Source organism: Zosterops lateralis, assembly GCF_965231275.1.
Source record: "Zosterops lateralis genome assembly, chromosome: 1".
NCBI lineage: Eukaryota > Metazoa > Chordata > Aves > Passeriformes > Zosteropidae > Zosterops > Zosterops lateralis.
Window position 1 is genome coordinate 70,153,956 of NC_139762.1, and position 27,061 is coordinate 70,181,016.

General features: G+C 39.7%; 1 protein-coding gene across 1 annotated transcript; it reads left to right on the forward strand.

Moving 5' to 3' along the window:
- The first annotated feature begins 980 nt into the window (after nucleotides 1-980).
- KDSR (3-ketodihydrosphingosine reductase) lies at nucleotides 981-26,761 on the forward strand. Its single transcript, XM_083865014.1, has 10 exons — nucleotides 981-1,106; nucleotides 8,020-8,109; nucleotides 9,186-9,242; nucleotides 14,082-14,147; nucleotides 14,280-14,375; nucleotides 15,329-15,520; nucleotides 17,240-17,323; nucleotides 19,664-19,747; nucleotides 21,552-21,653; nucleotides 22,014-26,761. Exons 1-10 carry the CDS (start codon nucleotides 999-1,001, stop codon nucleotides 22,131-22,133), a joined length of 999 nt encoding a protein of 332 aa, XP_083721140.1. The 5' UTR covers nucleotides 981-998; the 3' UTR covers nucleotides 22,134-26,761.
- The last annotated feature ends 300 nt before the right edge of the window (nucleotides 26,762-27,061 follow it).

The following is a 27,061-nucleotide window of genomic DNA, read 5'->3' on the forward strand; positions in this document are numbered from 1 at the left end:
TGAAGCTCCCGGTGTCTGAGGAGAGCCCACAGGGAGGACAGAGATGGGGCTCTTTGTCAGGAACTGCAGTGACAACAAAGGGCACCGGGTACAAACTGAACGACGGGGAATTTAGGTCGGATATACAGAAGAGCTGTGTTGCTGTGAGGGCGATGAGCGGGATGAACTGGAGCAGTTGCCCAGAGAAGCTGTGGTGGCCCATGGCCGGCGGTGCACAGGCCAGATGGGCTTTGAGCAGCCTGGTCTGGTGGGAGGCGTTCCTGCCCAGGGCAGGAGGCTGTGTCGGCATGATCTTTAAGGCCCCTTTGAACCCAAACCATTCTATGATTAACCAATGTCAGGGTTTTTTTCCCTTTCCCTCCACGGACGGCGCATCCAGGGCGAGCTCCGAGCCCGCGGGGACCCGGCACACACCGCCCATCCCGGGGCGGGCGGCAGCGGGGAGCCCCCGGCCCGGGCCCGCCCTCCCTCACGCCGCCCTGCCGCGGGTGCCCTGCCGAGGCCGGCCTCCCCTGCCCGGGGCCGCTCCTCAGCGCCCCGCGGAGAGGCCGCCATGGGCGGGGACCCAGAGGGGCGGCCCGGCCCCGCCGCCGCTGTCCCGTAGGGGGCGCCCGCCGCGCCGGGAGCGCCTCCCGCTTCCCGCCGCCCTTTGCCTCCGTCCCTGACCCGGGAGCGCCGCGGGCCCCAATCCGCGCGCGCCCGCCCCCCGCCCGCCGGCCAATGGGGGCGCGCGGTTCCGCGCCCCGCCCCGGCAGCCAATGGGGCGGCGGAGCGGCGGCCGGGCCCGGCCCCTCCCCCCGCGGCCGCCTCCCCCGCCCCGCGCCGCGCTCGCTCCCGCCGCGGCAGCGCCGTCCCCGCCGGTCCCGCCGCCGCACGGGCAGGGACGGGCGGCCCCGCCACCCCCGCGCCCCCCGCACCGCACCGCACCGCCTGCCCGCCCGCCCGCCCGCCCCGGGGCTCCGTCCCGCCGCGCCTCCTCCGCCGGCGCAGCCCGAGCCATGCTGCTCCTGGCCGCCGCCTTCATCGTGGCCTTCGTCCTGCTGCTCTACATGGTGTCGCCGCTGATCAGCCCCAAGTCTCTGAAGCTGCCGGGCGCGCACGTCGTGGTGAGTGAGGCGGCCCCGGGAGGGGCGCGGGGCGGGGGCCCGGTGTCCGTCCCGCTCCGCCGCTCGGCCCCGGCCCCGGGGTGGCTCCCGGGCCGCCCGCCCTGCCCGGGCCAGCCAGGGAAGGAGGGAAGGAGGGAAGGAAGCCGCTCTTCCCGGGGCAGGGGCGCAGGCAGTGCCCGCCGGCAGCCGGGCTGTGGATGGCTGCGGGAATCCCGCGGGATGGCAGGAGCGGGAAGGGAGGCTCGGGGGCAGCGCCAGCCCGGGGGGTGCCCCGGGTCCCGGAGGAATCGCGGGAAGCTGTTGGGGGCACCCCGAGCTGCCGGAACACCGGGAGCCAGGAGTGACAGGGAAATGACCCGTCCCGGTGGCCCGAGAGCCGCTGTGTGTCCCGGCTGGCTTCAGGCGGTGCTCTGAGTCACCACCTTCCAATCTCAGCCCCGGCTTTTTGAGACATTCCTGTTGTAGCCACCGGACACCTGGAGCTGTGTTTCCTTCCAGCATCCCCCAGGGCGGGGCGGTGGTGTGTGCACACGCACACAGACCAAAGGCCACATCTCTGATCGCCTGGGACTGAGAAACCACGGCAGGGGGGAGGAAATGGAAAGACCAATACAAAGGAAGTGGTCAGATGACACTCGAGCACCCTTTTGTCTTTAAGCACGTAGATATGGATGTCTCTGAGCAATATTTTGAGAAGATGGTAGAGGAAGTCTTGGGAAGAGCGTAGTGTTGGGAGAGTCCATGTCTAGTACATCACTGGAAGTTATATCAGTATGTGGCTTGGGAAGAGGGGGACAGAAGAGCGGGGAATACTACCCAGGTGCTTTCCAAGGGATTACAGAATAGTGAATTTGGGCACATGACAGCAAAGGAGTTCAGCGGTTCAAAAGATTCAGGGTCCTAGAATCAGCTCTCTCAGTTCATCTCCAAACCTTCAGGGTATGTTTTGTGCAGAGAAGCTGCAGTCAACTGTTTGTTTAAATTTACTGTAAGCGAGTAGTTTTGGTTTGGCTTTTACATTATTATTTTTAGGAGTTCCTCTTTGGAGGATGGAGCTGTCCCCAGAATGATTAAGGTGTTTTCAAGTTGCAACAGTGCTCCCAAGTTGCTTTATGCAGTAGGTGTTAACTTGGGTGCTGTAACTGGCTTTACAGCATCATGTTCTGTGTGAGGTGTGTTCAAGGTTGCATTAAGGTTCTTGGGTTACGGCTCTTTCCCTGCAGGAGAATGATTATTGAGGCAAAGGTGAAGGGCACTTACCGGCTTTCTGTGACTTTTATGAAGAAATAGAATAGCAAACATAAAAAGTTAAATGGATTTTGGTTGATTGGTTTTAATTATTTATATATGCAGTGATTGCACAGAGTTTTGTTCATTCCGTATAGTGAGTAAACTCTTTAAAAGCCACTGTGCTGGCTGTTCTAATCAGAAGGGTTCATTTAAACAAGTTCATGTTGAAAATGATGAGACTGTTCTTGTTGGAGAAACCTCCCTGTAACCATTGCTGCTAATTGGCAGTTTAAGCTCAATTTGGTACCAGTGGAAGTCTGAAAAACAATATTCCTGCAAGTCTTGTAAAATTAGTTCAACTAGAAAGCTAACTATATGAACATATTGATGAACAAAAAGGCTGTAAGATATATCCAACTTGATGATACAAATAATAATCTGCAGGCAAACAGTTTTATTGATGTCACCACTTGTAGAACTGCTTGTTTTATTTTGACATCAGTTAGACTCCTAAAATGTTTATGCAAACTAATGAAATATGGAACAGTTGGTTTGGAGATTACTAGTTCTTAGATGTGTAGATGCTGGTAATAATGCTGGACACCTGTACTTGTGGATTTCAGATTCCCTAATGTCATGCATAAGGAACAGCATTGGATGATGGTAATGTAAATCAGAAATACTATTCAAGAAGATGCTCCACACTGTAAAGTGAATTCTTTAATCATATGCTGGGGGTTAACATTCTCTGCTACTGAAATGACTGAGAGGCTTCATGAAAATATTTAAGGACCGTAACATTATGTAAGGGCTTCTCTGAAGTCTTCTCACAGAAAAAGATCAAAATCTGTTTCAGTATCAGGCCTCAGTTAATCCCACTATTGAAATAAATAAAAGAACAATGACCTGCAAATAGCTGGTTGAGCCCTTTCAAGAGAGCAAGTGATCGTCATTGCACGCTATAATTTTTCAAAATATACCTGAATAAATTGCTTTACTGAAGCAGAAAATGTAACTCTTCCCTAGAAACATTCCTTTCTAAGGGTCTATTGAAAGTATAATGAAACTGTTACATTTCTGAAGGAAGGTCATTAGGCAATTTCAGAGGTTGTTACATACCAGTTATTGAATTTTTGACTGAAGTCAGCATTCTTTTCACTTTTAATCCTTCAGAAAAATTATTTCTCTTTACTTCTAGCGATTAGGAGATATGTGAGTTATGGCTAAATAATTTACTCTGGCTGTCATTTATGGACAGGAATTTGAATCACAAAACTTGGGGTTTGGTTTTTTTTCCCCTTTGTCCTCTCCCACAGTCATTTGCATGATGGAAGCACTTGCTGTGTTAGGCAAGACATGGTTTCTGGAGAAATCATAGAATTACAAGACTTTTTTTTTTTTTTTCTTACAAAAGGAGTGCTATTCAGAGTGAGAGTCTAGAGAAATCCAAATTACTCATCGTCTAATCTCGTGGGTTCCTCACCCCCTCCTCTCCATCCTTATCTGCTGTGTATTTTCTTTACAGCAGCTAGCACCATTAAATGGTAAGGGCTTTCTCGGCTCTTAGGTTGGCTCAGGCATTAGGTTTAGCTTACTTTAAACAAAATGCCTCTTAGACGCTTAATACTTTTTTGCTTCTTGCATGACTAGGAAAGCATTGTCAAAGAAAGGATGTAAAAGTTATTTTTGTGCTGTAGAAATGCTGCTTCATGTGCTGAACTTTGTGTTTGGAGATTCAGAAGACAGTTTTATACATTTCTTACCTTGCCATTGGCTTTATATCTCTCCTTTGGTCTCAGGCTACAAACTAGTACATGTCATGGGTTCTGTGAGAATAAGTGAGTATTTTGGTAGCTGGCTGTAACAGCAGACAGGAATATGAAAATAGGCTAAGGCAGTCACCACTGCTGCATTTGCATTGAGCGCACTCGGACCTCATTTAATTGCCCTTTGTCAGGGATGTTACACCTGCTCTATACATTTTATCTCTTAAGTTTCTCTACAAAAGTTCTTGAGCGATTTTTAAAAACTCCTTGCTGAAAGAAATATTCGTCCTAATCCTCTCCTCTTGTTTCAGCCTTAATATTTCTAAAACCAAGTTGAATTTTGGAGAGAAACTCAAACCCTTGAGGTCTCATTGTCATGAACCCAGAGTTCAAATTAGCAATGGCAGGAGATGGAAAGGTGTTGTGTGCTTGGGACTGTCTCCCATTCAGTTTGACAAGGGCCCTTTTTCATGTGGATGTAGTTCAGGATGATCATGCATAACCCTCCTGCACATGGGCCATCTCTGGTCCAGTAATTTCCCCACTTCTGTGCAGAGCCTGGTTACTGTGGTTGGCTTTAAGGAAGGCCCATCTTGGTGTCTCGGCACTGTCACCCCTGTGCTGGGAGTGATAAGATCTGTGGTTTGGACACATCTGAGTGGTTCAACAAGAGGTAATTTTGGGTCTAATCAGGCATGCTGAGCACTTAGAGCAGATTAAAGGCATGTTCTGTTTCAGTAGAACCATCTATCAGAGCACTGATCAGAGCACTGTCTAAAAGCATGAAGCCAGCTTGCATACAGTTCTGAGTGAAAGTCGCTAAGTTCTGTTGGAGATGCTTTATCAAGTCTTGATTTTCATCATTTTTAGTGACAGTTCAGTTAATTTGGATTGGGGCGGTCTCATCAATTGAAGTGAATTTCCAGTATGTCAGATTTGAAGCTCTAATAGATCAATTCTCTACCTCACCCTGCTGTTTCCACCTACAAGGGGGAAATAAATCCTATGATTCTTAAAAATTTAACTCTGTTATCAAGGATCATAGCTGAAGAAGTTGAAGCCAGGGACTTTTTGGCATACCTAGTTTAATACTTATTGTTTTTCAAGCATAGAAACAGCTCAATAACACTTCTCAAAGGCTGGTAGTACTGCATTCTGAACATCTGAATTAATGCTAAGTTTTAAATGTGCCTTCTTGTTAAAATACTAATCTGTGATTTGAGTTGCAGTGGGCAGATTTTTATTTTTTGTAACTCCTCTGAGGCTGAGTTACAGTAAATTTTAAAAATGAGATCAATGGCAATTCAAATGTCTAGAATTATTGAAATGCAGTAGCAGTGTAGAACCACTGGCCACAAGGGTAAGGAATTGTAATAATATTGTCTATAACAGAGTAGGTGTGTGCTCTTCTGTTAGTTCTGTTAGGAACATACCTAACAGACCTCGTAGATTTGCTTACATTAACTTCATTATAGCACAAAGCAAACTTTTCACTGGTGTTGGGGATTTTTTTTCTTTTTGCTATGTACTCATGGTGAATGCTCCTGAAAGATGTATTAGTAACAACCTCCCATGTGCTTTTAGCGACCTCCCACCTAAATACTAAAATTCCCAGCTAATTGATCATCGACCAGTCTGACATGAGGTCTGTCCAGTGTCCTTGGGTGTGACTGCAAATAAAAACTTCCTTTTTCTGTTCCTTGCATGACTTCAGACATTGTCTTTCTGAAACGAACATTAGCATTGTTTGACAAGCTGGAGGCTCGGTGCCAGTACCTTCACCTGCAGAGAATTCCTCAAGCTCTGGTGTAGTTCACCCATTCCTGACAGTCACCAGTTTGTGCTGGTAGTAATCAGCTGGATCACCAAAAACTGGAATTGGGGCAGTCTTCCATGCCCATTGATTAGTGCTGGTGCACCTGCTGCTGACCTGTAGAAGCATCTCACACATACTGTGGGTCTGAGGTCTGCCTGAATGTATCAAACCACTTTAATCTTTTCAGATATGTATTGAAATATTGCAATCTATTTTAAGAATTTCGGTGTATTTGTTACTTCTTTCCTTCCTGAAGCATTAAATTAATTCTGTGGTTCTGCTGAAGTCCCAAATCAATAATAACACACCCTCTCTTAAGGACTTATTTACTCTGAAAGCTGTCATCGTTGGTTCATAGTACTGGAGGCAGGGTTTTGCCTTTCTAGAGCAGCACACACATCCTGGAGTTATCCTCAAAGGTTTGGGTAGTGTGAAGCTGATCTTGCAGAGTCAGTTAGAAGTTAATCCGAAGCAGTTCTCTCTAATAACAGAGGAAGCCTAAAGAACTGAAATTAGTCTTTGTCAGTGCTACACCCATTCTTGGCCCATTTGCGGCTTAAGATGAACCAGTCAGAAACTGTGGATTGTGTTGTAAATCTTTGCTGGGATTATTTTATTTGCACTAAGCTGTTTTTGAAGGCTAGTGGTAAAATACTCAAATGAAAGAAGAGTTTAGTGACTCATGGGAATGTAGTTCTGCCTCTTCTGACTTTACTGCCTCCGGGAGTGGAAAGAATTTTGAGGATAATGCATCTCTGAAAACAAAACTGAGACATTGCCTAATGAGGAGACAACACAAGGCTTTTGATAGGACGTGTAGTTAGAGATTGGGATCTTTGCTGTTGCTCTTATTAGCTCAATGCCTCAATTTTCTTAGAATGGATGAGGTAACCATTCACTGGAGTCTTTGGAAAGCTTTTGATAAAGAGCAAAAGGCGATGATGTCCAAAGAAATATGAATTTCATCTTCTTCCAGTTCTTCTGAACTAATTTCATCAATATGAAATATATTGATTTATATATTTTTTCTTTAAAATGGGTATTTATATTTCTGGATATTTTGTTCCAGTATTGTCTCAATATGACTTTTAATGTGCTGTTTAAAGAAAATTCAAATAACATGGGTATATAAGGAAAATACCAGTGTCCAGAACCAAAGGCACTTGCAGACTGAGGCTGATCCAAGTCACCTAAAGGTATCAAGGTAGACATTTTTATTTTAGTCAAAAAGAGAGGTCAGGGTTGTCATCTTCATCTTGTTCCACAGGTAGTTTGTAAGTAGGTTTATTGAGAGTAGTGAGAGAGGTGGTAAGGTGACCTTCACCTGTATGTTGGTGTGATTTGTCAGGGTACTTTTCTGCAGCATATGATGCAGGACTGTAGCCATCAACCTGTATTTGTCTAATATTATCAAAATGTTAACTTCCTCTTTGCATATAGGACTATCCAGGTGTTACAGCTTGGAGGAAGAAGAAAAGGTTATGGAAGTTTAGGTGCTGGCATCCCCACTAAACTGAAATAGCAGGATGGAATGGGGGCAGTTCAAGGTTCTGACTGGGGGACTGAAAAATACAAAGGGCCAATTGTTGAATTAATGGGATTTTTTCTTTTGATAAGAAAGAAGGTGTTTTCTATTTATGTTTACATGTTGACTTCTTCAGAAAACAATCTGCAATAGCTGCTATAACAAGTAATTTCTGCTGTGGCCAGGTATGAAGGGGCAGTATGTAATGGCACTATCATGGCATTAGTAGTGATTTCCAACTTTTAACAACACGCTTTTGGAAATTGCCTATGGAACATGTGAGAGCAGCCACATCAGAGTGGTCTAGGTGTGCCCGACAACAGAAATAACCAAAAATTACCACTGAGGTAAAACTAGTTTTAGGGTAGAAACAAAGGCTCATTAATCTATTCAGATCTTGTGTTTCATTCATACTCCATAAGTAAGCTAACTTTAGTGCATCTCCTGTATTTGTATCTCATCGGGTGATATTTTAACCTCAGAACGTTTTTAGAATTTTCATGTGATTTGACTCATACATATGTGAGAAGGAATGAGAACAGTGGACTAACATTGGTATTTTCAAATAACTTTTAGGTAACTGGAGGCTCCAGTGGAATTGGAAAATGTATTGCTATTGAATGCTATAAGCAAGGTGCTTTCATAACACTGATTGCAAGGGATGAGGTAAGTGTATGTGTAATTTTACTGACTAAACTGTTCACAAAATCTGGATGGGGGAGAATAGTTTTGGACTTGATGATTATTCATACTTCTTCAGTGTATATTTTAAGGGGACCCTAAGCATTCCAGATTAATGTATTTGAATAGCAGAGGTGGCTGCCTTTTTAAGAAGCATAGCCCAACATGGAATTTGTGATTAGCTTGCCTTAACACTTTGTCAGTGCTGTTGCTTTTGTTATATCATTGTCTAGATCTGTGCCAGAGCACAAAATCAGGAAAACCCCTATATTGGTTAAAACTGTAGAATTTCTCTGCAGTAAGTGACATGTGGGAACTTAATAATCTCTAAAATTCACAAACTATACTGGTGTCTAACCAGCATTAGATCATATTTTTTTACTAGTGAAAAACTCTTCATCAAGACAGCTCTGGAAAGAAAAGCATTGTTTTTGTTGTTGTTTTTTAAATAAGAGGTATTCAGAAATTAATTTGAATTACTCTGTTTTCAGAACAGGCTGTTTTATTTGTTGCAAAACCCCTAATTATTCTGGAAACAAAAGAACTTAATTTTTTGGAGGCCCTCAGTCACAGCTGATTTGATAATTCACTTACACTTGAGAACTTACTTTACATAACCTTGAATGTAGTCAGAATTAAGAGAATTTTTCTTGGAATGATTATTACACTTTGACTTTACTGGAGTTTTGGGGTTTGATGATTTCATGCCAGTGATTATTCTGCAGGAAGGTTTATGTAATATCACATAAATATGAAATAGAGCCAAAATAAAGGAGAAGAATCAATACGTGCAGTCTCAGGTGCTCTCTGTAGCATGAAAGAAAAGCATTAAACTGTAGAAGTCATTACTGGCTTTAGAACACAAAGTGAAAAACAGAGAAGTGAGTTCTTGATAAATTTCATGTTTTCATATCTTTGTAAGTCTTCAAAATGACAGTAAATGCTTGACTGGTTGAGGATAACTTTGGGGGCTTTAGGGGATGTTTTTAAACTCTACTGAAGTACTGAGAGCTAATACTGCTCTCAGAACTGCGTTTCAGTTGTCTTTGTGTCCATTTCAGAACAAGCTGTTGCAGACGAAGAAGGAAATAGAAAAGTACTCTGTTAATGACAAGCAGGTAAGGTCACTGCCAGGAGGGGCTGCTGCGTGTTTTGTTTAAGACAGTGACTACAACAGTGTTCACTGGTCTCGTCTTTAAAACAAAGCTGTTTGACAAAACTGAGGGAGGACTCAGTATTTAGATTCAGGAATGCCAGTCTGTTTACATGAGATGCTCTGAGCTCTTGCTATATTTGCTGTTGCCTAGCTAGTGCATTAGCCTGCTTTTCTTAGAAAAAGATGTCTTCATCTGTAGGTGTAGAATGCTTTTTTGGATAGCTGCAATTTCCTGTCACTTGATAAGCATTTTATTCTTTCAAATGGAGTGGAAGAACCAATTTTTTTTTGCCTCAAATACCATGTTTTTGCAATTCATAAATGCAACATCTGTCTTGGGAAAGAAGTTTAGTTGCTTCTTCCCAGGTTTATTTCACTACGTCATGCTTTTGTTCCTTTTCCTGACAAAGTACCTGTTACACAAGTTAAATTTGTGAAGTTCTGAGACTTCTAAACATAGAAGCTGCTTTGCTGAATAGATAATGCACTCGTGCATGAAGGCAATGATTTAGAGCTTGCAGAAGTACTAGCTTAGAATAGCTAAGCTTGCTGGTTCAAAACCTGCAACCTTGAGGTGAAATATTAAAACAATTTTTTCTTACTACTAATAATGAAGGGCAGAGGGGAAATAGTACTGAAACTATTAACATATTTGACTTCTTGTGTTTCAGAAACTTTGTTGATCATGAAAGGAACTCAGTAACTAAGTTCCTTTCATGATCACTAATAGAAGCAATTTATTTGTCCATAATTTTGGGAGGCCCTGAATCCCAGCTCATTTGAAAATTTACTTACATTTGAGAACTTACTTTAAAGTTCTCAAGAACTTTAGAGATTTGAATTGATAAATTAGATATTCTGTTGAAAAGAAAAAAGGAAAAAAAGCTGAATATTTGTGGGCAAAAATGTTTGTATAGCAGCTGATACAAAAAAATTTAATACCTTAATTTATAAGATAAGATTCCGTCTTTGCTTCCTTATATTTTTGTCAAATGGCTCCAGCTGTTCTTTTCTTTTTCTGTGCATGCTGCCTTACTCAGATCAACTTTGTTTGAAAATCTAAGCCATTTGAGGTGAGGAGAAGCTGTATTTTGCCCATTAAAAAAACCCAACCTGATAACCATTTTCTTTTAGCTGCTCTAGCAGTTTCCCAATCTTAGGATTACAGTTAATCCCTTGTCAAACACTCTGTCAGGATGTTCTTGTTAAAATCTGTCCTAGCTTGATAGATGCAGACTTTTAAAAAGACTATTGTTCATTGCATGTACCTAGGAGTTTCAGTGAGCATCTCCAAAAGCTCCTTCAAGGCTGAGCAAGCTCCAGTGTGCACTGACTAGGACTTTTTTTGCAGAAGCAGTTTCAGGCTTGCAGCCAGGTTAAGCAGCTGGCAGCGGAGGTGATGGGCAGGCTGGTCCTCTGTAGCTGCTGTTGGGATGGGAACGTGGTCTCAGGGAAGCCTGACTGATCCGAATGGAAAGAGCAGAACTGGAGAAGGCAGGGAGTCTGAGGCAGAGCTGGCACCAGAACAACAGATCAAAAGCTGTAAAGTGACAGTAGGTGAACAGAGAAGCTGTACAAAAAGATTACTGAAAGGCTGTAGAGAAAGGTGATGCCTGGTAAAGATAACATACACAGACTGTTGATCACAGAATCATGGAATGGTTTGGGCTGGAAGGCACCCTGAGGATTGTCTAGTTCCAATTCCCCTGCTCTTGGCAGGGACACTTTCCATTAGACCAAATTGCTCAGAGCCCCATCCAGCCTGCTCTTGAACACTTCCAGGGATGAGGCATCTACAGCTTCTCTGGGCAGCTTGTGCCAGTGCCTCCCAGTAAAGAATTTCTACCTAATATCTAATCTAAACCTACTTTCAATTTAAAGCCATTTCCCCTTGTCCTGTCGTTACATGACTCTCTTCAGCTTTCTTATAGGCCCCCTTTAGGAACTGAAAGGCAGCTGTAAGGTTTGCCTGAAGCCTTTTCCATGATACATAACCCCTCTCTCAGTCTGTCTTCATAGAGGGGCGCTCCACCCCTTTGGTCATTTCTGTGGCCTCCTGTAGACTTGCTCCAACAGTTCCGTGTCCTTCCTGTGGTTAGACCCCAGAGCTGGATGCAGTGTTCTGGTTGGGGGTCTCAATAGAACAGAGGGGCAGAATCCCCTGCCTCTCCGTGCTGCCCACGTTCTTTGGATGCAGCCCAGGACACATTTGGCTCTCCGGGCTGTGAGTTCTCTTTGCTGGGTCATGTCCAGCCTCTCATCCACCAGCACCCCCAAGTCCTTCTTGGCAGGGCTGCTCTCAATCAGTTCATCTCCCAGCCTGCATCAATGGGGAGGATTGCCCCAGCCCAGGTGCTGTACCTTGTACTTGGTCTTGTTGAACTTCATGAGATTCCCCAGGACCCCCTTCTCAAGCTTGTCCAGGTTGCTCCTCCTGTCCTTCACATCTGTCAGTTGCAGCACCAAGCTTGGTGTCATCTGCAAGCTTCCTGCAGATCTCATTGTCTGTGTCACTGAAGACACTGAATTGTCCTATGTCAAGCTAAGAGGCAGAGATACTCAGATTATTTTTCTCTTGGGCATGTGCTGTCGCTGTTCAGCTCTTGGATGCACACTTGAAACCAAGTTGCATTGACAATCAGTTTGGCCTAGATGTATCTTTAATGTTTCTCTTTTGCCTGTGATTTAGTGCTGATGGTGCAGCCTCTACTGATGTAGGTGTGCACTGGAACAAAATCCTTACCCTTAGGGGTTTTTTCCCAGTATTTTTTAAATGCTTTTTCTAATCTAGAATATTCTCAGTTACTTTACTGAGTTGATCTTTTATTGGGGAAAGCTTTATTAATGATCCAACACCATGCAATATTTAGAACAAAATGTGATGAGCAGGGCTGGGCATAAAAATACTTCTGGTAGCATATTCTGTGTCCTAGATGTGGACCTATGGTCCATATTTTGGAGTAAAGGAAATTAGTATATGGTAGCAGAAAGAATGTATGATAATGGAAGCAAAGAAGTGAATTGTAAAAGGTGATAGTAGTCAGTAAAAGCTGTGGTAGTTTCCGAGTGTGTTTTTCACAGTGTAACTAATCTATGCAATCTGTTAAATTAATAAATTGCTCCAATTTTTATAGAGAGCTGTGATTTACTTCATCTCCTTACTGATCTTGGCAAAGATAGCCAAATGTTAATTCAATGTTGTTTGCGTTCAGCTGCTGTTTTGTTCTTAAACTTACAAAAAATATAAATGTTTCCAGAATGTAATAAATGCCTTAAGGCGGTTCCTGTCAATAACTTGTGCCACAAGTTTACTCTGCTGTCCAACTGCACACGATGCTGGGAGGCAGGAATAGCCAACCTGCTGTACAGGAATGGCAGGCAGATTCTGTTTATGCGGCTAAGAAGTGTCACAGTCTGACCAGGGGCAGGACTGATGAATCACTGGCTGCCAGAGCAGTTGGTTACACTGTGGTGAGCCTTTTTTTATGTATGTGTTTGCCCACGTGATAAGCGGTCATGAGCATACTTGTTACAAACTACTGATGACTTTGTTTTATTTCATCTCTGACTTTTAAATTAATTGACCAAAGTAACAGAAAGGATAGAAGTTGGATCAAGAATACAGGAATTCCTCCTGTTATTGCAATAGGAATTGGCTTTTCTGCTCAAGATGAGGAATTGCCCCAGACCCCTGTTGATGGCTTAGCAGAGAGAGTGGCATATTTGTCAGTACCTGGTGTTTGCAGCACTCTTACAGTTTGGAAGTGGTAACCCAAAATAAGCAGTGCTTTCTTTGGCCAGAAGTTGATTTGAAGGTGCTTGAAAACCTGGATTCTGAGACCATCTTGCTGAAAGTAGTCAGTAACTTTCAAGGAAAACAGGGCCTAACTTTTAGCTGCAAGAAAACCATATCACTATCACCTGTTTTCCTTCATCCTGCCCACCCACCCATCCCCTCTGCCTCTTTCTTCCTTGGTTATTTTAATTTTTCTGTATCTTTCAAGCTAAACCCCTTAACGTCTGATTTTCAGACAAGGAGTAAATATGTACATGTGCCTTCACATTTTGAGATATTTGTGACATTGTGCAATGAGTCAGTTTCTCATAGAATTTTTGTTTTCATTTTGTCCTTGAGGTGTCCCAATTAAATATTATGTAACTAGGTTTACTACTATTCTTGAAAAAAAAAATAAATCATGAAATAAGGAGGTAGTGTGCATTGCAAGTGCTAAAATTAGCAGGTTTTTAACACTTGGTTTCTAAATTTTGGACCAGATTTTTTTTTTGCGGTGCTGATGCTGCCGTTTCAGGGTAACACTGCAATCATGCCTTGATATGAGGTGGAAAAAAACATTTTTTCCTTAAAGATGAGCCTAAGCCATACAAATGGTTTGACTTATGTTTAGCTGAAGAAAGTTAAATATATCACTGGGGAATTTTGATTGTCTTAGTTAAAATAGCTTTTACTAAACTTGATGTAAATAACTCGGTCAATAGTGTGTCTTAGTACAGTAAATTAGAAATTGTACTTTGCACATGAGTCACTGCTTTGAAGAGCATGAAGTGCTTATTTGTTCTTTATGTAATCTTTATTGTACTAGAACCTGTGTGTGAGGGAGAGGAGCTTGGAGGCAGCAGAAATTGCTTTCACCAGTGTGGAAGATGTTCAGAATATCTTGTCAAAAAGACTTTTTTTGTGAAAAGGATATGACATTGGGCTTGTTTCATTTTGAAAGGCTCTAAGTCAACAATTACTGGACTTTGTGTGCTATGCAAATGTGCTCTTGCTTTTCTTTTCTAGGTTGTACTTTGTATTTCTGTTGATGTGTCTAAAGACTACGAACAGGTGGAGAATGTTCTAAAACAGGTGAGGAAATAACTGATTCACCTACATATCTTAAGAAACTTCTCTGTGTGTTGTATTTCTGTTGGAAATAGTTTCTTATTAGGTATGGTGATTCCTCATAAAGAATATCTTAACCTCTGTCCCCTGTTCCAGGCTCAGGAGAAGTTGGGGCCAGTTGACATGCTTGTAAACTGTGCAGGAACATCAGTTACAGGAAAATTTGAGGATATTGAAGTGAATTCTTTTGAAGTAAGTGAGCATACTTTTTTTATTTAATCGTATGATAATTTCTTATTTAACCATTCTAACAATTAGGTTGCATTCCTGTGTCTGCAGACTTGAACAGTGTTACACTTGACTTGTGCTAGCTCTCAGAGTCTCTTCAGATTTGCAAGGGTTGCTTCTAACTTCTCACCTAACGATTTCACATAGTTTCTTTTTTTTTTTCTGGTGAAGATTTTTCAAAAATATTTTTAATCTATTTAAGAAAAATGGAGCAGTTATCAGTGTTCAGTTCTGAGATGCACAAATTGTTTCAGCTTGAGAAGCTGCTGCTCTGATGAAAAAAAGAAGCTTCAAAACACCTGTTTTCTGGTTACTTTTTGCCCTCAGGCCTCCATTCATCTACAGATAATGCTGAATAATCTGAAAATACTAAATGGGCATAATTTTATAATAATTTTGAATCTATTTTATTGTTTGTATAGGCTATCAGTTGTGTTTTAGTTCTTGTAGAGAATGAAATTAAAGACTTCCCTTTATCCTGGCAAAGAATAAAATCTCTGGAACATGAAAATACATAGCATTTTTCCTGTTGCCTGTTTTAGAAAGCTCTTTAAACTTTCAGTATGTTTTCATGCATCATGCATAAATGGATTGCTTCCTGGAGGCTGTTCAGGTTAGATTTTCCCTGAAATATTATTCTTTTTTCCTTCAAGGCCATATGGTTCACAGTATTATCAGTATCCTGGATGCTATTAAGACTTACAGGATTTCTTTTGGCTTGGAGTGAGATTTTTAGCTATAAAACAGTTTATGAAGCTGTAGAATAGAAAACAGTTGTTTCTTTTGCCAGAACAGATCTGGTGAACTTGATTGTTAAAGCAGACTTAAGTAGGGTTTTTTTTTATAAATAAGACCAAACAGATGAAGAATTCTGGATCTGTGGCTCAAATACCCAAATATTAATCTTGTTTGTGCAGAGATTAATGGCAGTGAATTACCTGGGCAGTGTTTACCCGAGCCGAGCAGTAATTGCTACCATGAAGGAACGCAGGATGGGAAGGATTGTGTTTGTGTCATCTCAGGCTGGGCAGTTAGGCCTCTTTGGATATACAGCTTATTCTCCAACAAAATTTGCTCTTCGAGGGTTGGCTGAAGCCCTGCAAATGGAGGTATGTGTGCAATAATTTTTAAATAATTTTGATCATAAATAATTTTGTTTCAACTGTCACCACAGGGCATTTTCATTTAAATAGGTTGGGAGGGGCGTTATATTGTGCAGCCTTGCTAATATCTGTGTGCTATTTGCCCTCATTTGGCAGCAGGACAATCCTATTGTTCTACATTGGTTGAAAAAACTAACCTGATTTCTGTTGCATAAGATAGAATAGATTGAATCTATTCCTAGAACTGCCTATGAGATGTGCAGACATTTTTGAACTTTTTATTTTAATTAAAAGGACTAGATTTTTAAGACTTTTGATTAAAAGCCTTCTTCAAGGTTCTAAGTGCAAAATGATAATGAAGATATGACATGGATGCATGAGACAGGCCAATGATTGCCAGTTTGTTTGAGAGTCTGTGGTAAGTGGTATGTGAGCCATATATGAAACTGTAAAACTCCTAAGCTAGAATTTGAGGATTGTCCACCAAAAAAAAAATTGGGTTTGCAATGACTTGCCCTTCTATATTTTGATATATATGAGCTTTTTATCCTGCAGTGATCTAAGCTTATGTTTAAGACCAAAACCAAACAAACACTATCTTCATTATTCAATGGAACAAGGTGGGTAAGTACATTGTAGTAAGGCAGAGATGACTGATTTGAAAATTACTTTTGTCATTTTCCTGTCAAGAATGTATATTTGAGTAATTGAATGTTTTTATATAAAATGCCTTTCTTTGGTTCCATACCCTTGTATAGTCCTTGTCATATGCCTTGGTCAGGAGAAAAATGTAGGGTTAAACTGCCTCTAATAATTTGTAGTTTGCCAAATAGAACAGTGTGAGTGCAGGGTTTTTCTTCAGACTGGTGACAGATACTTTTGTGAAGACTGAATTATTCAAGACTAAATTAGAGTGTTTATGGGTGTGTGGTGTGGTATTTCAGGAAGTGTTTTCAATATAGAATGTTTCATAATAGAAATTAAAATTATCAATGTTTTACAACATTTTGCTTTATTGTAGCCCTCTGAATATTTTCATTAAAAGCTTTTTTTTTTTTGTATTGGAGTACAGATTTGCATTGTAGCAGTTCGAATAGGGTTGCACTAAGTGATGTAATTCTATGACACGTACATACAAATACATAACTAAATACAATCCTTAATGTAAGACCTTCCATTTTCCCTCACATTTTCCAATTATTTTTTGTCTCGTTAGACTTCGACCTCTTGCAAGTTTATACCATGAGTTCAAAAGCCTTGAGACTCGTAAAGATAACAAATCTGAATTTTACATGTTTGTTGGTTTTTTTCCTCAGTGAAAGCATTTTTGGCCTTGTGTTTATAAATGTTGGGTACTGTTATTTGACAGTGGTTTAGTCTTCTTTTAGAAATTGAAACTGGTAAAATTGTAGACTTAAACTACTTTAATATTCATCCTAAATGTCTTGAAAACCACTGAGATTCACCAAATAATTTGCAAAGTTTTTAGGGACTTTTATTAGAAGAAGCACCACAACCACCTTTTAAAAATCTTTGCTGTTTTGTTTCTCATTTGACAAAGATAGAAGTCTTGAAATTTCCGAGTACTTAACCCTAGAAGCAATTTGAATTCGTGCCTGCTGAACATCTTAATTACAAGAGAAATTGATGAAATTATGAGGGACATGTAAAGGCTGTCAGTATTAAGATAACAATGTGTTTTTTTAATGTTTTTGTAAAACACAGGTAAAACCTTACAATGTCTATGTAACAGTGGCCTATCCTCCAGACACTGATACTCCTGGCTTTGCAGAAGAAAGTAAAACAAAGGTAAATTGCCCTTCAGTTTTCAAAATCAGTATTTTTAAAGCATATTAAGGTTTTAAGAAGTACTCTTTAAACACTTGAATTTTACCAGTTTTTAACTATTCGGAATTATATAGCTTGTAGGATAATTTTGTGTAGTTTCTGGTCCTGAGGCTTTAATACTTGCCTTTAAGATCTGAAACATTGCAGAATATTCTTGCATGCAATCAGAACACTGGTGTGGGATGGTAAATTGTAAAATCACTATTTGTTTTGATACTAAAGCTTAATTAACCAAAAATAATATTCCTATTTTGCATCTTCGATAATGTGTGGGTGTTGCGATAGATGTGACGGATCAAAGTAAACCTCTGTTCCTTCAGTGGAGCCTGCAACCAAATCATATTGTATGAATGCATGCAATGACCCAGTTCAGTAATGGCTGTTTTGTAGTATTACAGTAGAAGAGAAACTCTCTTGCACACTGTGTTCATAGTGGAAATGACAGTATCACTTTTCAGAAGGATACGTCAGCAGCAGGAGGCCTTTTTCCATTTGGATTACCTTAAAAATGAAAGTTTTGATCTTTAGTCACCTCTTGTCATTTGCCATCTCCATATGTGTGAACTACAATTCTAAAAATCACATTCAGGCCCCCTGTCCAGACTATAGCATCAGGTAACCATAAAAAAATTTCTTTATTTTTTATTTGCATACTGTGAACTAGAAGTATCTGAGGCTATTATGTTTTCAGCATGCACCATCACGTATAATTGGAAATTGAGCTTGAATTCCATTTTGTCTTTCACCCTTTGAATAAGAATCAGTAGGGATTGTGTAACACAATTCTTACTTCAACATTTCTTGATACAGATATTCTGTATTAAATGTATACTCCCACACATCCGCATAAAGTGCCCGAATTAGACATCTGCAGATACTTGTATAGCTTGCATATTCTCTAGGACTTTTTCCTTCATAATAGCCTATTTCAAGGAACCAGCAGGCACCAGCAGAATGTACTGTTCATCTAAGATTTCTCTTTGAAAGAGATTCAGAGAGATTTCTCATTTGTCAAAAAAGTCTTGTCTTTTAGGAGAGAATTATCTTTTGTTTTAGTCTACATGACCTCTTTGGATGACCTGCTCCTAGCATGATAGTGTACCTTAAATCTCTGCAGTATTGCATTGCTCTGATATTAGATACTCATTTATTGGTGCATTTATTTAATACCGCTGAATTAATATTAATACTTAATACTACTTAGAACATATGCCTCTATCTTGCATCTCATTTTTCTCTGTAATCATCAAATGTAGTAAAAGAAAAAGTCAGGAACTAGGTTACCGCTTTCCTGTGTTTAATCAGTAAGCTTTTTTGAGGTAGCTGCCTCACAATTGACAGCTGTGCCTTGGCCAGCTTAATAGCCAGATCCAGCATTTATTGGCTGATTTCTGCCTGCCTTATTCCCAACATGTCATGAACTTTAGCTGTTGCTCCTGAAAAGGTACTATTTTTTTCCAAGATTTAGAGTATTTGAATTACTGATCATAACCCTGTATCTCATTCAGATTTGTTTGATGCTGGCTAGTAAGCTCAAAAGTAAATAAGGGGCTGTGAAATGGAGATCTGGTGACATGAGCCATATCACTGTTGAAATGCAGTAAAAGGCTTTTGTGTGTGATTTCTGCTGGCAAAGACACTGATGTGCCCCTGGCCACCCTTAAAATACACATACTAAAAAAAAATAAAATTCAGTGAGCTTGGTCAATGAAATCAGAACTCATAATTCTACAAATATTGCAAAATAGGCCTCTTCCTGTGAAATTTAATTACTGTAGTACTTTGAATTGATGATGAGAAACCTGTGGTTGCTCAACTTTTCCCTAGAAGTGCTTTTTTAAAAAATAATAATCTCAGAATTAAACTAGACCCAGTATTAGAGTAGGCTGGAAAAGAAAAGCAAGCTGTTTTATAGGATCTTAAAATATTTCAGGCCTATCTTATACTTCATTTCTGGCAAAAAAACATAAATGAGCGAGTGCAAGTACTGAGGAAAATAGTTAAAGAGTTTCAATAGCTTCTACTTAAAATAAAATACTTGGGGAGAAAAACCTCACTTTCATAGTAGTAATAAACTATATGCAAAAAAATACTACTCAAGGAAAAGTTGTCATTTCCCTTCATAAAATTGGACTATTATTTGTGAATGTGCTTATAGCTTTGTTTAAATGGATGTTTTAGATGACACTTACTAGCAGTGATGTCATTTGTGACAAGAGACCCAAACCCAACATTTGACATTCATGTATTTTTCTCCTGTGTGTTGTTAGTCAAACTTAAATTGGTGTTTTTCTGTTAAAGCCCTTAGAGACGAAGCTGATTTCTGAAACCTCATCTGTTTGCCAAGCAGAACAAGTCGCCAGAGTTATAGTGAAAGATGCCATAGTAAGTAAATTGTAGTTTTTGAGCATGTTCTGTGTTGAAGAGACTAGGATCACGTGTCACACTTGCTTGAGACTGTAAGATAATGGCTAAGCTAAGTGCAAAACCAATTACCACAGGACAGTTCTCTTAGGTTAGTTTGAACAAGAGCTGTTTCCGTTATTCTTCTTTTGCCACTGTACCCACAAATGATTTTATACAGTCTCTCGGAAGTCAAAGGTATGTGAAGTTGTGCATAGACAGAATAAAATGATGCATCAGTATGATGCAATGTCTCAAAGATGGATTATGAGTTACTTGAAAGCACTGAACTCTATTGACATTTTATGTATCAGATGCTATTTGTCTAACCTCAGAAGCTTGTTGTACTTTATTATTTTTCTTGAAGATGAGTTCATATAAAAATAATTTTACAATAAAGGAATGTAGTTGACCTTTTTTGGCTTTTAATATCTGAAGTATGTGATTTATGAGTGATTAAAATACATAAAATGCTGTTCTTAGTGTATTGCCTTTTTAAGATTTTTTTTCCAATGTTTTGTGTTAGGGAATGCCTCCATTAATAAAGCACCTCAGAATAGAAACAAACGTGAAATTTCATGATTGTAAAGCACACCCATTGCATCCTAAAATCTGCAATTACTTTGCAGTTCCAAATACTCTCAATCTTCAGCGTGGTTTACATCTACAGCAGGTGTTCAATTGTGAAGTTTTTACAGTGTTTGCACAAATACAGCACATAAACACAAAATTATATCTGATTTTGTTTTAGAAGCAAGTACTACCTCAACACAGTATTCTCCTCTGGTGATGAAGGAAAGCTAATCTCTCTCATTTTAAGCATCTGGTATATCTATACCATACTTTCTACACTTTGGATCATGTATTAGTTCAGATATGGTCTTTATGCACTCTGGCCATCAGCAGAGAGACTGAAATAGAAAGGAGAAGGTGTTCGTGTACCCTTAGGTGTGTGTTGGGAAATAATCAGCTCTAATAACCTCTACTTTGCATAGATTCACCCCTAACCCTGATTCAGGAACTCCACCTTTTCCTTTCACTTCCACATTCCATGGATTTAGTTTAGATTTAACGTTTCAGAAAGTCTCTTTTCTGGCATAAAGTCAAATGGAAACAAATAAGAGAAGCCTGGGAGTAGGAGCTGTAAACCTGCAATTTACTGTTAAATAATTAAAGTTGTTTAGTTGTTTGGGGTTTCTTCCTGATGTCTTTCCCCACCTTTTCTCCCCTCTGAATTGTTTAGCAAGCTGTGTCTTGCAGTTAAAAAACCTTGATGTAGGTGAAGGAGAACTTGCTACCTAGCATTTAAAATACACCCCCTTGCCAAATCTCATGTGATAAGCAAGCTAATTTTAACAAAAGGCAAGGTGTATTTGTCATACAATTACAGTACTGGTTGGTGATCTGTTAAAGTATCATTCTGTTTCTGAAATATGCTTATAGCTGCAAAGACTGTCATGTATTTTCTATAGAAGTAAGCATGCCTCAAGAAGAAATTCACAGCCTTTATATCTTGTAGAAATCTGCAGTAATTTAGCACACTCTCTCTAAAGAGAAGTTAGCTTCCTTTTCCATTTTTAAGTGAATGCCTTTTAGAATGTTGCTGTATAGCCCAAAATATTTTTGAGTATTTTGTTTCTTAATGTGGTCATATTTTTTTTACAGTAAAGTATTGCTAGTGATAGTAGTTATCTGTGTCCATCAAGAATAGCAGTTAAAATAAGACACATCATGCTTTGCCACAACTGAGTAAATTACTTTTTGTTTTCTTAATCCTTCCATCCAGCAAGGGAACTTCAACAGCTCAGTTGGATCAGATGGTTACATGTTGTCAATATTGACAAGTGGAATGTCACCAGTCACTTCTATTACTGAAGGTCTCCAGCAGGTAGGATTTGGGAAATACCTGTTATCGTAATTTCTGATAGTTTAAAATAATTTCAGAATGTAGAACATTATGCCAGCATGGTTTATCATTTCATCAAAGGGCTGTTAATACTGTGGCACTTGAGTTTAGGAAACTGCAGTAGTATTTTTAAGCTGAAGTAGCAAGTTGGGGAGTGAGCTAAGAGTATTCCCTGCTACTCAGTCCTGAACTGTTACATAGTTAGCTTGGTTTGGTAAGTTTGTTTTCTGAAGATTATATGACATACCTGCTTAGAACTTCTTCTTTTTAATTTTATGACTCAATAATATGGTGCAATCCAGGGTCCAAAATGAATTGAAAGCTGTTTCTCTCTGTTTCCAGGTTGTTTGCATGGGCATTTTTCGCATCATTGGCCTATTTTACCTAGGAAGTTTTGACAGCATAGTTCGTCGCTGCATGATGCAAAGGGAAAAATCTGAAAGTGCAGATAAAACTGAGTAATCTTTACTTTGAGTGGAAAGAAGAATGTCAAGCAGTCCTGGACAGCTTGCTGCTTAAGTGGGACTCAGTTTTGCTCCGGAAGGATTTAGGGTGGAAGTACTTGCATGTGTGACAGAGGAGTCCCCTCAAAAGCTATGAAAGAAAAAAAAACAAAAGTACAAATCCAGAAAATGCCAAACTATGCAAAAGTGTGAATGAGGATTAGATACCTTTTTTTTTTTTTTTTTTGGTGATTGGAGTTGGAAAGAATTTGGAGAGCTTGTAAGTGATCTGCAGAGTAGAATTTGAGAATGGACTATGGGCGGTAATTCTGGACAAATACTTACGTTTTCTCACTTTGGTGCTTATGGATGAAATAAGCACCATGACAGACCGGGCTGAAGTAGATTGAAGTCCCCTGAACAAGTTGGTGCCTTTTGCCAACGTTTTGGGACTGCTTTTGATTTAGAATGTTAACTTTTCCTTTGGCCAGTCTACAGATCCTTCTGTCAATGACGGCTTTCCTTATTCTGTCCAACATATGACTGTGGAAACCTGAAGATCACAAATATGTTTGTATGATCCAAGCTTTCTCAGTGTGGGAGTAATTAAAAAGTATGGTTTAATATATGCATACTTTCTAAAGGGAGATGAAGAACCCGTTCCCACAGAGAAATGCTAGGAGATGTCATCGGGTCTGTAGCTCTTCTGGCCTTTGAAGTACGTTGTGAACAAAAAAAATCAAACCAATATCAAGTGTGTCAGTTATGACTCAGCATTTTAAGCCATTGAAACAATGTACAATTTTTACAGATACCTAATCTGCCATTTTTTGCTCTGGAAAGGAAAGTGGCTTAATGCCACTGTTCTGCACATTAATTTCAAAGCTGCGAATGATGAGCCAAACCAGTAGTTGATTCTAGAATCAATTGTCATTAAAATGCCGGGCTCTTCCAGTAGCAGGAATGTAGCTTTTTAGGGCAGAGGGGTCAGGAGGGGGGAGAGGGGTGTGTCAGAATGTCAGAATGGCCTTCCACACTGCATTTTATCACTGCACGGAAAAGCTTTCACATGAGAAATTACATAAAATACTCTCCTTATATGACCCACTTCTAATTTGTTTCATTTACATTATATGAAACAAGGCTGCTCAATAACTGCTTCAGAATACACAGAATCCAGTGGTTGTTTCTAATAAATCTCATTTAACACTGAAAAAGCTTGATGCATAACAATGATGTTTTAAGGGTGCACTATGTATACAGTTTATTTAATGGACCACTATAGTAAGTGCCTTGTGAGCTGCTTTTTTTTTCAAAAGCTGCATATTTTGTATTTGCTAGCACTGCTGTGTTTTCAATGTCGTATTTCCATTTTCATTCAGTACTCTGGATCTAAAATTATGTGTAAAACTGGGCACTTTCACTTCTTTGAAAGTAATATTTGACAACCAAAATAAGCAAAATTGATTGCTTTTTTTAGGAGATCCTCTATATATCTATTTAAGAAGAGGTATTCAATTAAACAGAAATAAAATAATAGGTGGTTAACTGGAAAACCTTAGAATGTAATTTATTGAGGCTATTTTTTCCCCTCTGAATTAGGTTGATCACTTTTCAAATTTTCTTCACATAAAATAACTTGCTTTAATACCTGGTTATAAACATTTTTGGAGAGGATCACACTGGCGCCGTCATTTTAAGTGGTGAAAATTCATTAGATTGCAAATGTTGAGGCACTGTTGAATTCTTCACAAAGCCTGTGTTTTAGGTCCTGCCTCCTGATTTTGTTTAGATATGTGAAGTTGTGCATGCCTATAAATATAAGACCGATTTTGATAATATAGTGTATTCCTGCATTTTTAAACAGCTTGGCTTCAGTGCAAAGAAATCTAGTGTGCATTTGTATTTCCTGTGCTGCTTAATGTGAATGACATAAAGGAGCATTTATCATACATCCATTGTCAACATTGCTGTGTTTCTTAAAGCAACATAACAATGCTATTCATAGAATCATGAAGTGGTCTGGGTTGGAAGGGACCTTAAAGATCATCTCATTCCAACCCCCCTGCCATGGACAGGGACACCTTCCACCAGACCAGGTTGCTCAAAGCAGCATCCATCCTGGCCTTGGAACACTTTTTCAGACCCTGTGATCTATGTTATTCTTGTTCTGGTGCAAATCAAATACTCTTTTGACCACCTGGAAAACATACCAAAATGAGTGAATTGGTTGTGTTGTAGTTTGAATGAAATGCTTATGTAAATGACTCGATACCAGCACAAGCTTGAAGGTCAGGACTTAAAACCAGTAAGCCTTTGGATACTTGAATTTTTGGATCTTCAACTTGGAATGTTAAAGGGTTTGCATTTAAGAAACATGACCTAGAAGGTCAGAGCACACACAACGCTGTGGCAGCTGGGCCTCTAAAGCTTTCAGATTGGACATCTTGGATCACCACTCACCTCCCAGTAATGACTGATAGAATTCAGTGCAAGTGTCTGGATAAGTAAGACTACCAGGGGAAAGTTATGGCCCTGATCTACAGACACTTCAGTTTTGCAGACCTGATTTTGCAATCAGTGGTAAGTGCTTGTATTGACAGTGAAACTGTAGGTTGAACCCCTCGGCAATTGTGGAGATTGGAACAAGGTATGTTTTTTAAAACAAGAAGAATAATCTTTTTCATTGTTCTAGTTTCTGCTGTTGCAAGTTAATGATGTTAATTTTAGCTGATAAACTTCTCAACTGTTTTACTGTCAAAACAAGGTAAATTGTCAACTACAGCAACCTTTGGTGTATATTTTGTTTTCTTATGCAAATTCTCTTACCTACCAGTGTACTCATTTTAAGGTCCAATATAAAGTGAAGGAGATGCCTTGTAATCTTGTGGAAAAATGTTTAGCAGTTGAAAAACTCTCGCCAGTTTAAATGTTACAAAACCTCTGCATCGAAATGTTTTAGCAGTGTATTAGATCCATGAAGATCTTCAAATAGGCTCTACTTTCTACTTATTGTCTAATTGTCAATAATTTAATCACTTGTGCCATATCAGTTGGAGTCTTGTCTCTTGTTTTCTTGGTCAGCCTTTAAGATTCAATTTAGGCTTTGATAGTCTTTTTCATTCCATGTAGTTTCTAATGACTGTTTGCTTTATATACAGATTTATTATAATTTTACCTAGTTTACTTCACCAAGGTGTTCACGTGCAATTTAAATAGATTTAATATTTTAATAAGGAAAAATATATAGGTGAATAAAGTTTATTTGCTGTGAAAAACTCTAGGCACTTTTAAATGGTAAAGATATATAGCGTTATTTGTAAAAAGAAACTTTGTGCTTATTGCATCATCATTTTTTGTGCCAGAACTGTAAACTAGTTTTCATATTTTATATTTCTCAAAATAAATGGAGAATCAACAAAGCCTGTAACTTTTAACTTCTTTGAGAGGATAAATTCATTTGCAGGGCTTTGGTGTGGCGGGGTTTTTTGGTTTGGGTTTTTCTTTTTTTAAACCTGAGATTAGTTCAGCAGGAGTCTCTCAGTTTTTGGGACAGCAGAGGGGGCAACGTGTCCTTCCATTTTAGCAGCTTAGGGCAGAGGTGAAAAAGGATGTAAAGAATTCAACTGAGTATTGTCAGCAGACCCAGTATCCTCAAACTATAATGAAAGTGAGATTAAATTGAACAAACCTGCCTTTGTTGCTGGAGGTACTGCCAGTATGTCACCAGTGCTTGTGCTCTCTGGAAATGCTTGAGAATCCTGAGGAGCCAAGCAATGCTCATTCTTCCTAGCAGAAAACAATAGAAGTAATAGTTAGGGCAGATGGCTTTCTGTACCAGCACTGAGCACGCAGCTGTCTAGAAAATCACTGTATTATGTTGGAGCTCTGTGATAGGAAGGGCTTGAGTCTGTAGCTTGCCCCCAGCATAATAGTGAGGGAAAAATAGTGCCAGGATACTTATTCTCAAAGTAAGTTCAAAATCTCAAATGCTCAATCTTTTAAAAAGACATTTGTATTTAATTATCAGAGAGAAAATCAAAGATGGATTGAGGAAAGCATGTACTGTCTAAAATGTGTTGCTGATGCTAATCTTTTAATTCCCCAACATGCTAAGTTTTGAAATGAGAGAAGGCCATTTTGCAACTGGAGCTCCTGATTTTTCCACTTCAGTACAAGTAGCAGGCCAAACACAGATTTCTCCTCAATCTTTGAGGAGATTGATAGATTTCTACTCAATCTTTTTCATAATTTAGCCTTGTAAGTGAAATAAGATTATCTTATAGTTCCATTTAGTTGGGTTTTTTCCTGCCCAGCCAGTACCAGGCATGCTGTAGAGTAGGTTTGTGCATGATTGTCACAAGCTGGTAGTAAAAACTTCATGAAATCATTTCCTGTCCTCTGTCACTGGAGGGAAACTTCGAATGAGGTGTCTGTCTTGCTATGCCTCTCATCCTCTTTTACTACTTCCAACCTAAGTTGCTCTAAATTGGTGGGAAAGGTCAACCGTGGATGATGGCCTGTGGTGGAGGGAAATAGTCCTGGTAAGCTTTTGGACGAAACTTGCACTGAAGGAAGTGGAAAGTGCAAATACTGGGTTTTTTTTAACCCAAAAGATGCATATCTAATTTTTGGAGGGGAGGTGGGGCAGAATCTAATTTGAGGTGGGAGATTAATTTCATAGAATTGATTGGGAAGGTTTGCTGTTTGGGGAAACCTTGATGCATATAATACTAAGTCTTCTCTGCTGTAGAATACTGCCAATCCAGTCTGAAATTATCTTTTTTTAAGTTGAAAACAAGTTTGTTTTCAGCTTGGAGGGGAATCCCCATGTTAATTTTAAACCTTTCCAGTTCTAACTCTGAAATTGATTCTGCTGTCATGCTGCTAGAGCAATGTAAATAAACATAAGGGGGAGAGTAAAACATATATGACTGACACAATCAT

Coding starts and splice junctions, on each gene's coding strand:
- KDSR (XM_083865014.1), top strand. CDS start 999: ATGCTGCTCCTGGCCGCCGCCTTCATCGTGGCCTTCGTCCTGCTGCTC. Junction 8,110..9,185: donor CACTGATTGCAAGGGATGAG/GTAAGTGTATGT, acceptor TGTCCATTTCAG/AACAAGCTGTTGCAGACGAA. Junction 21,654..22,013: donor TTACTGAAGGTCTCCAGCAG/GTAGGATTTGGG, acceptor CTCTGTTTCCAG/GTTGTTTGCATGGGCATTTT.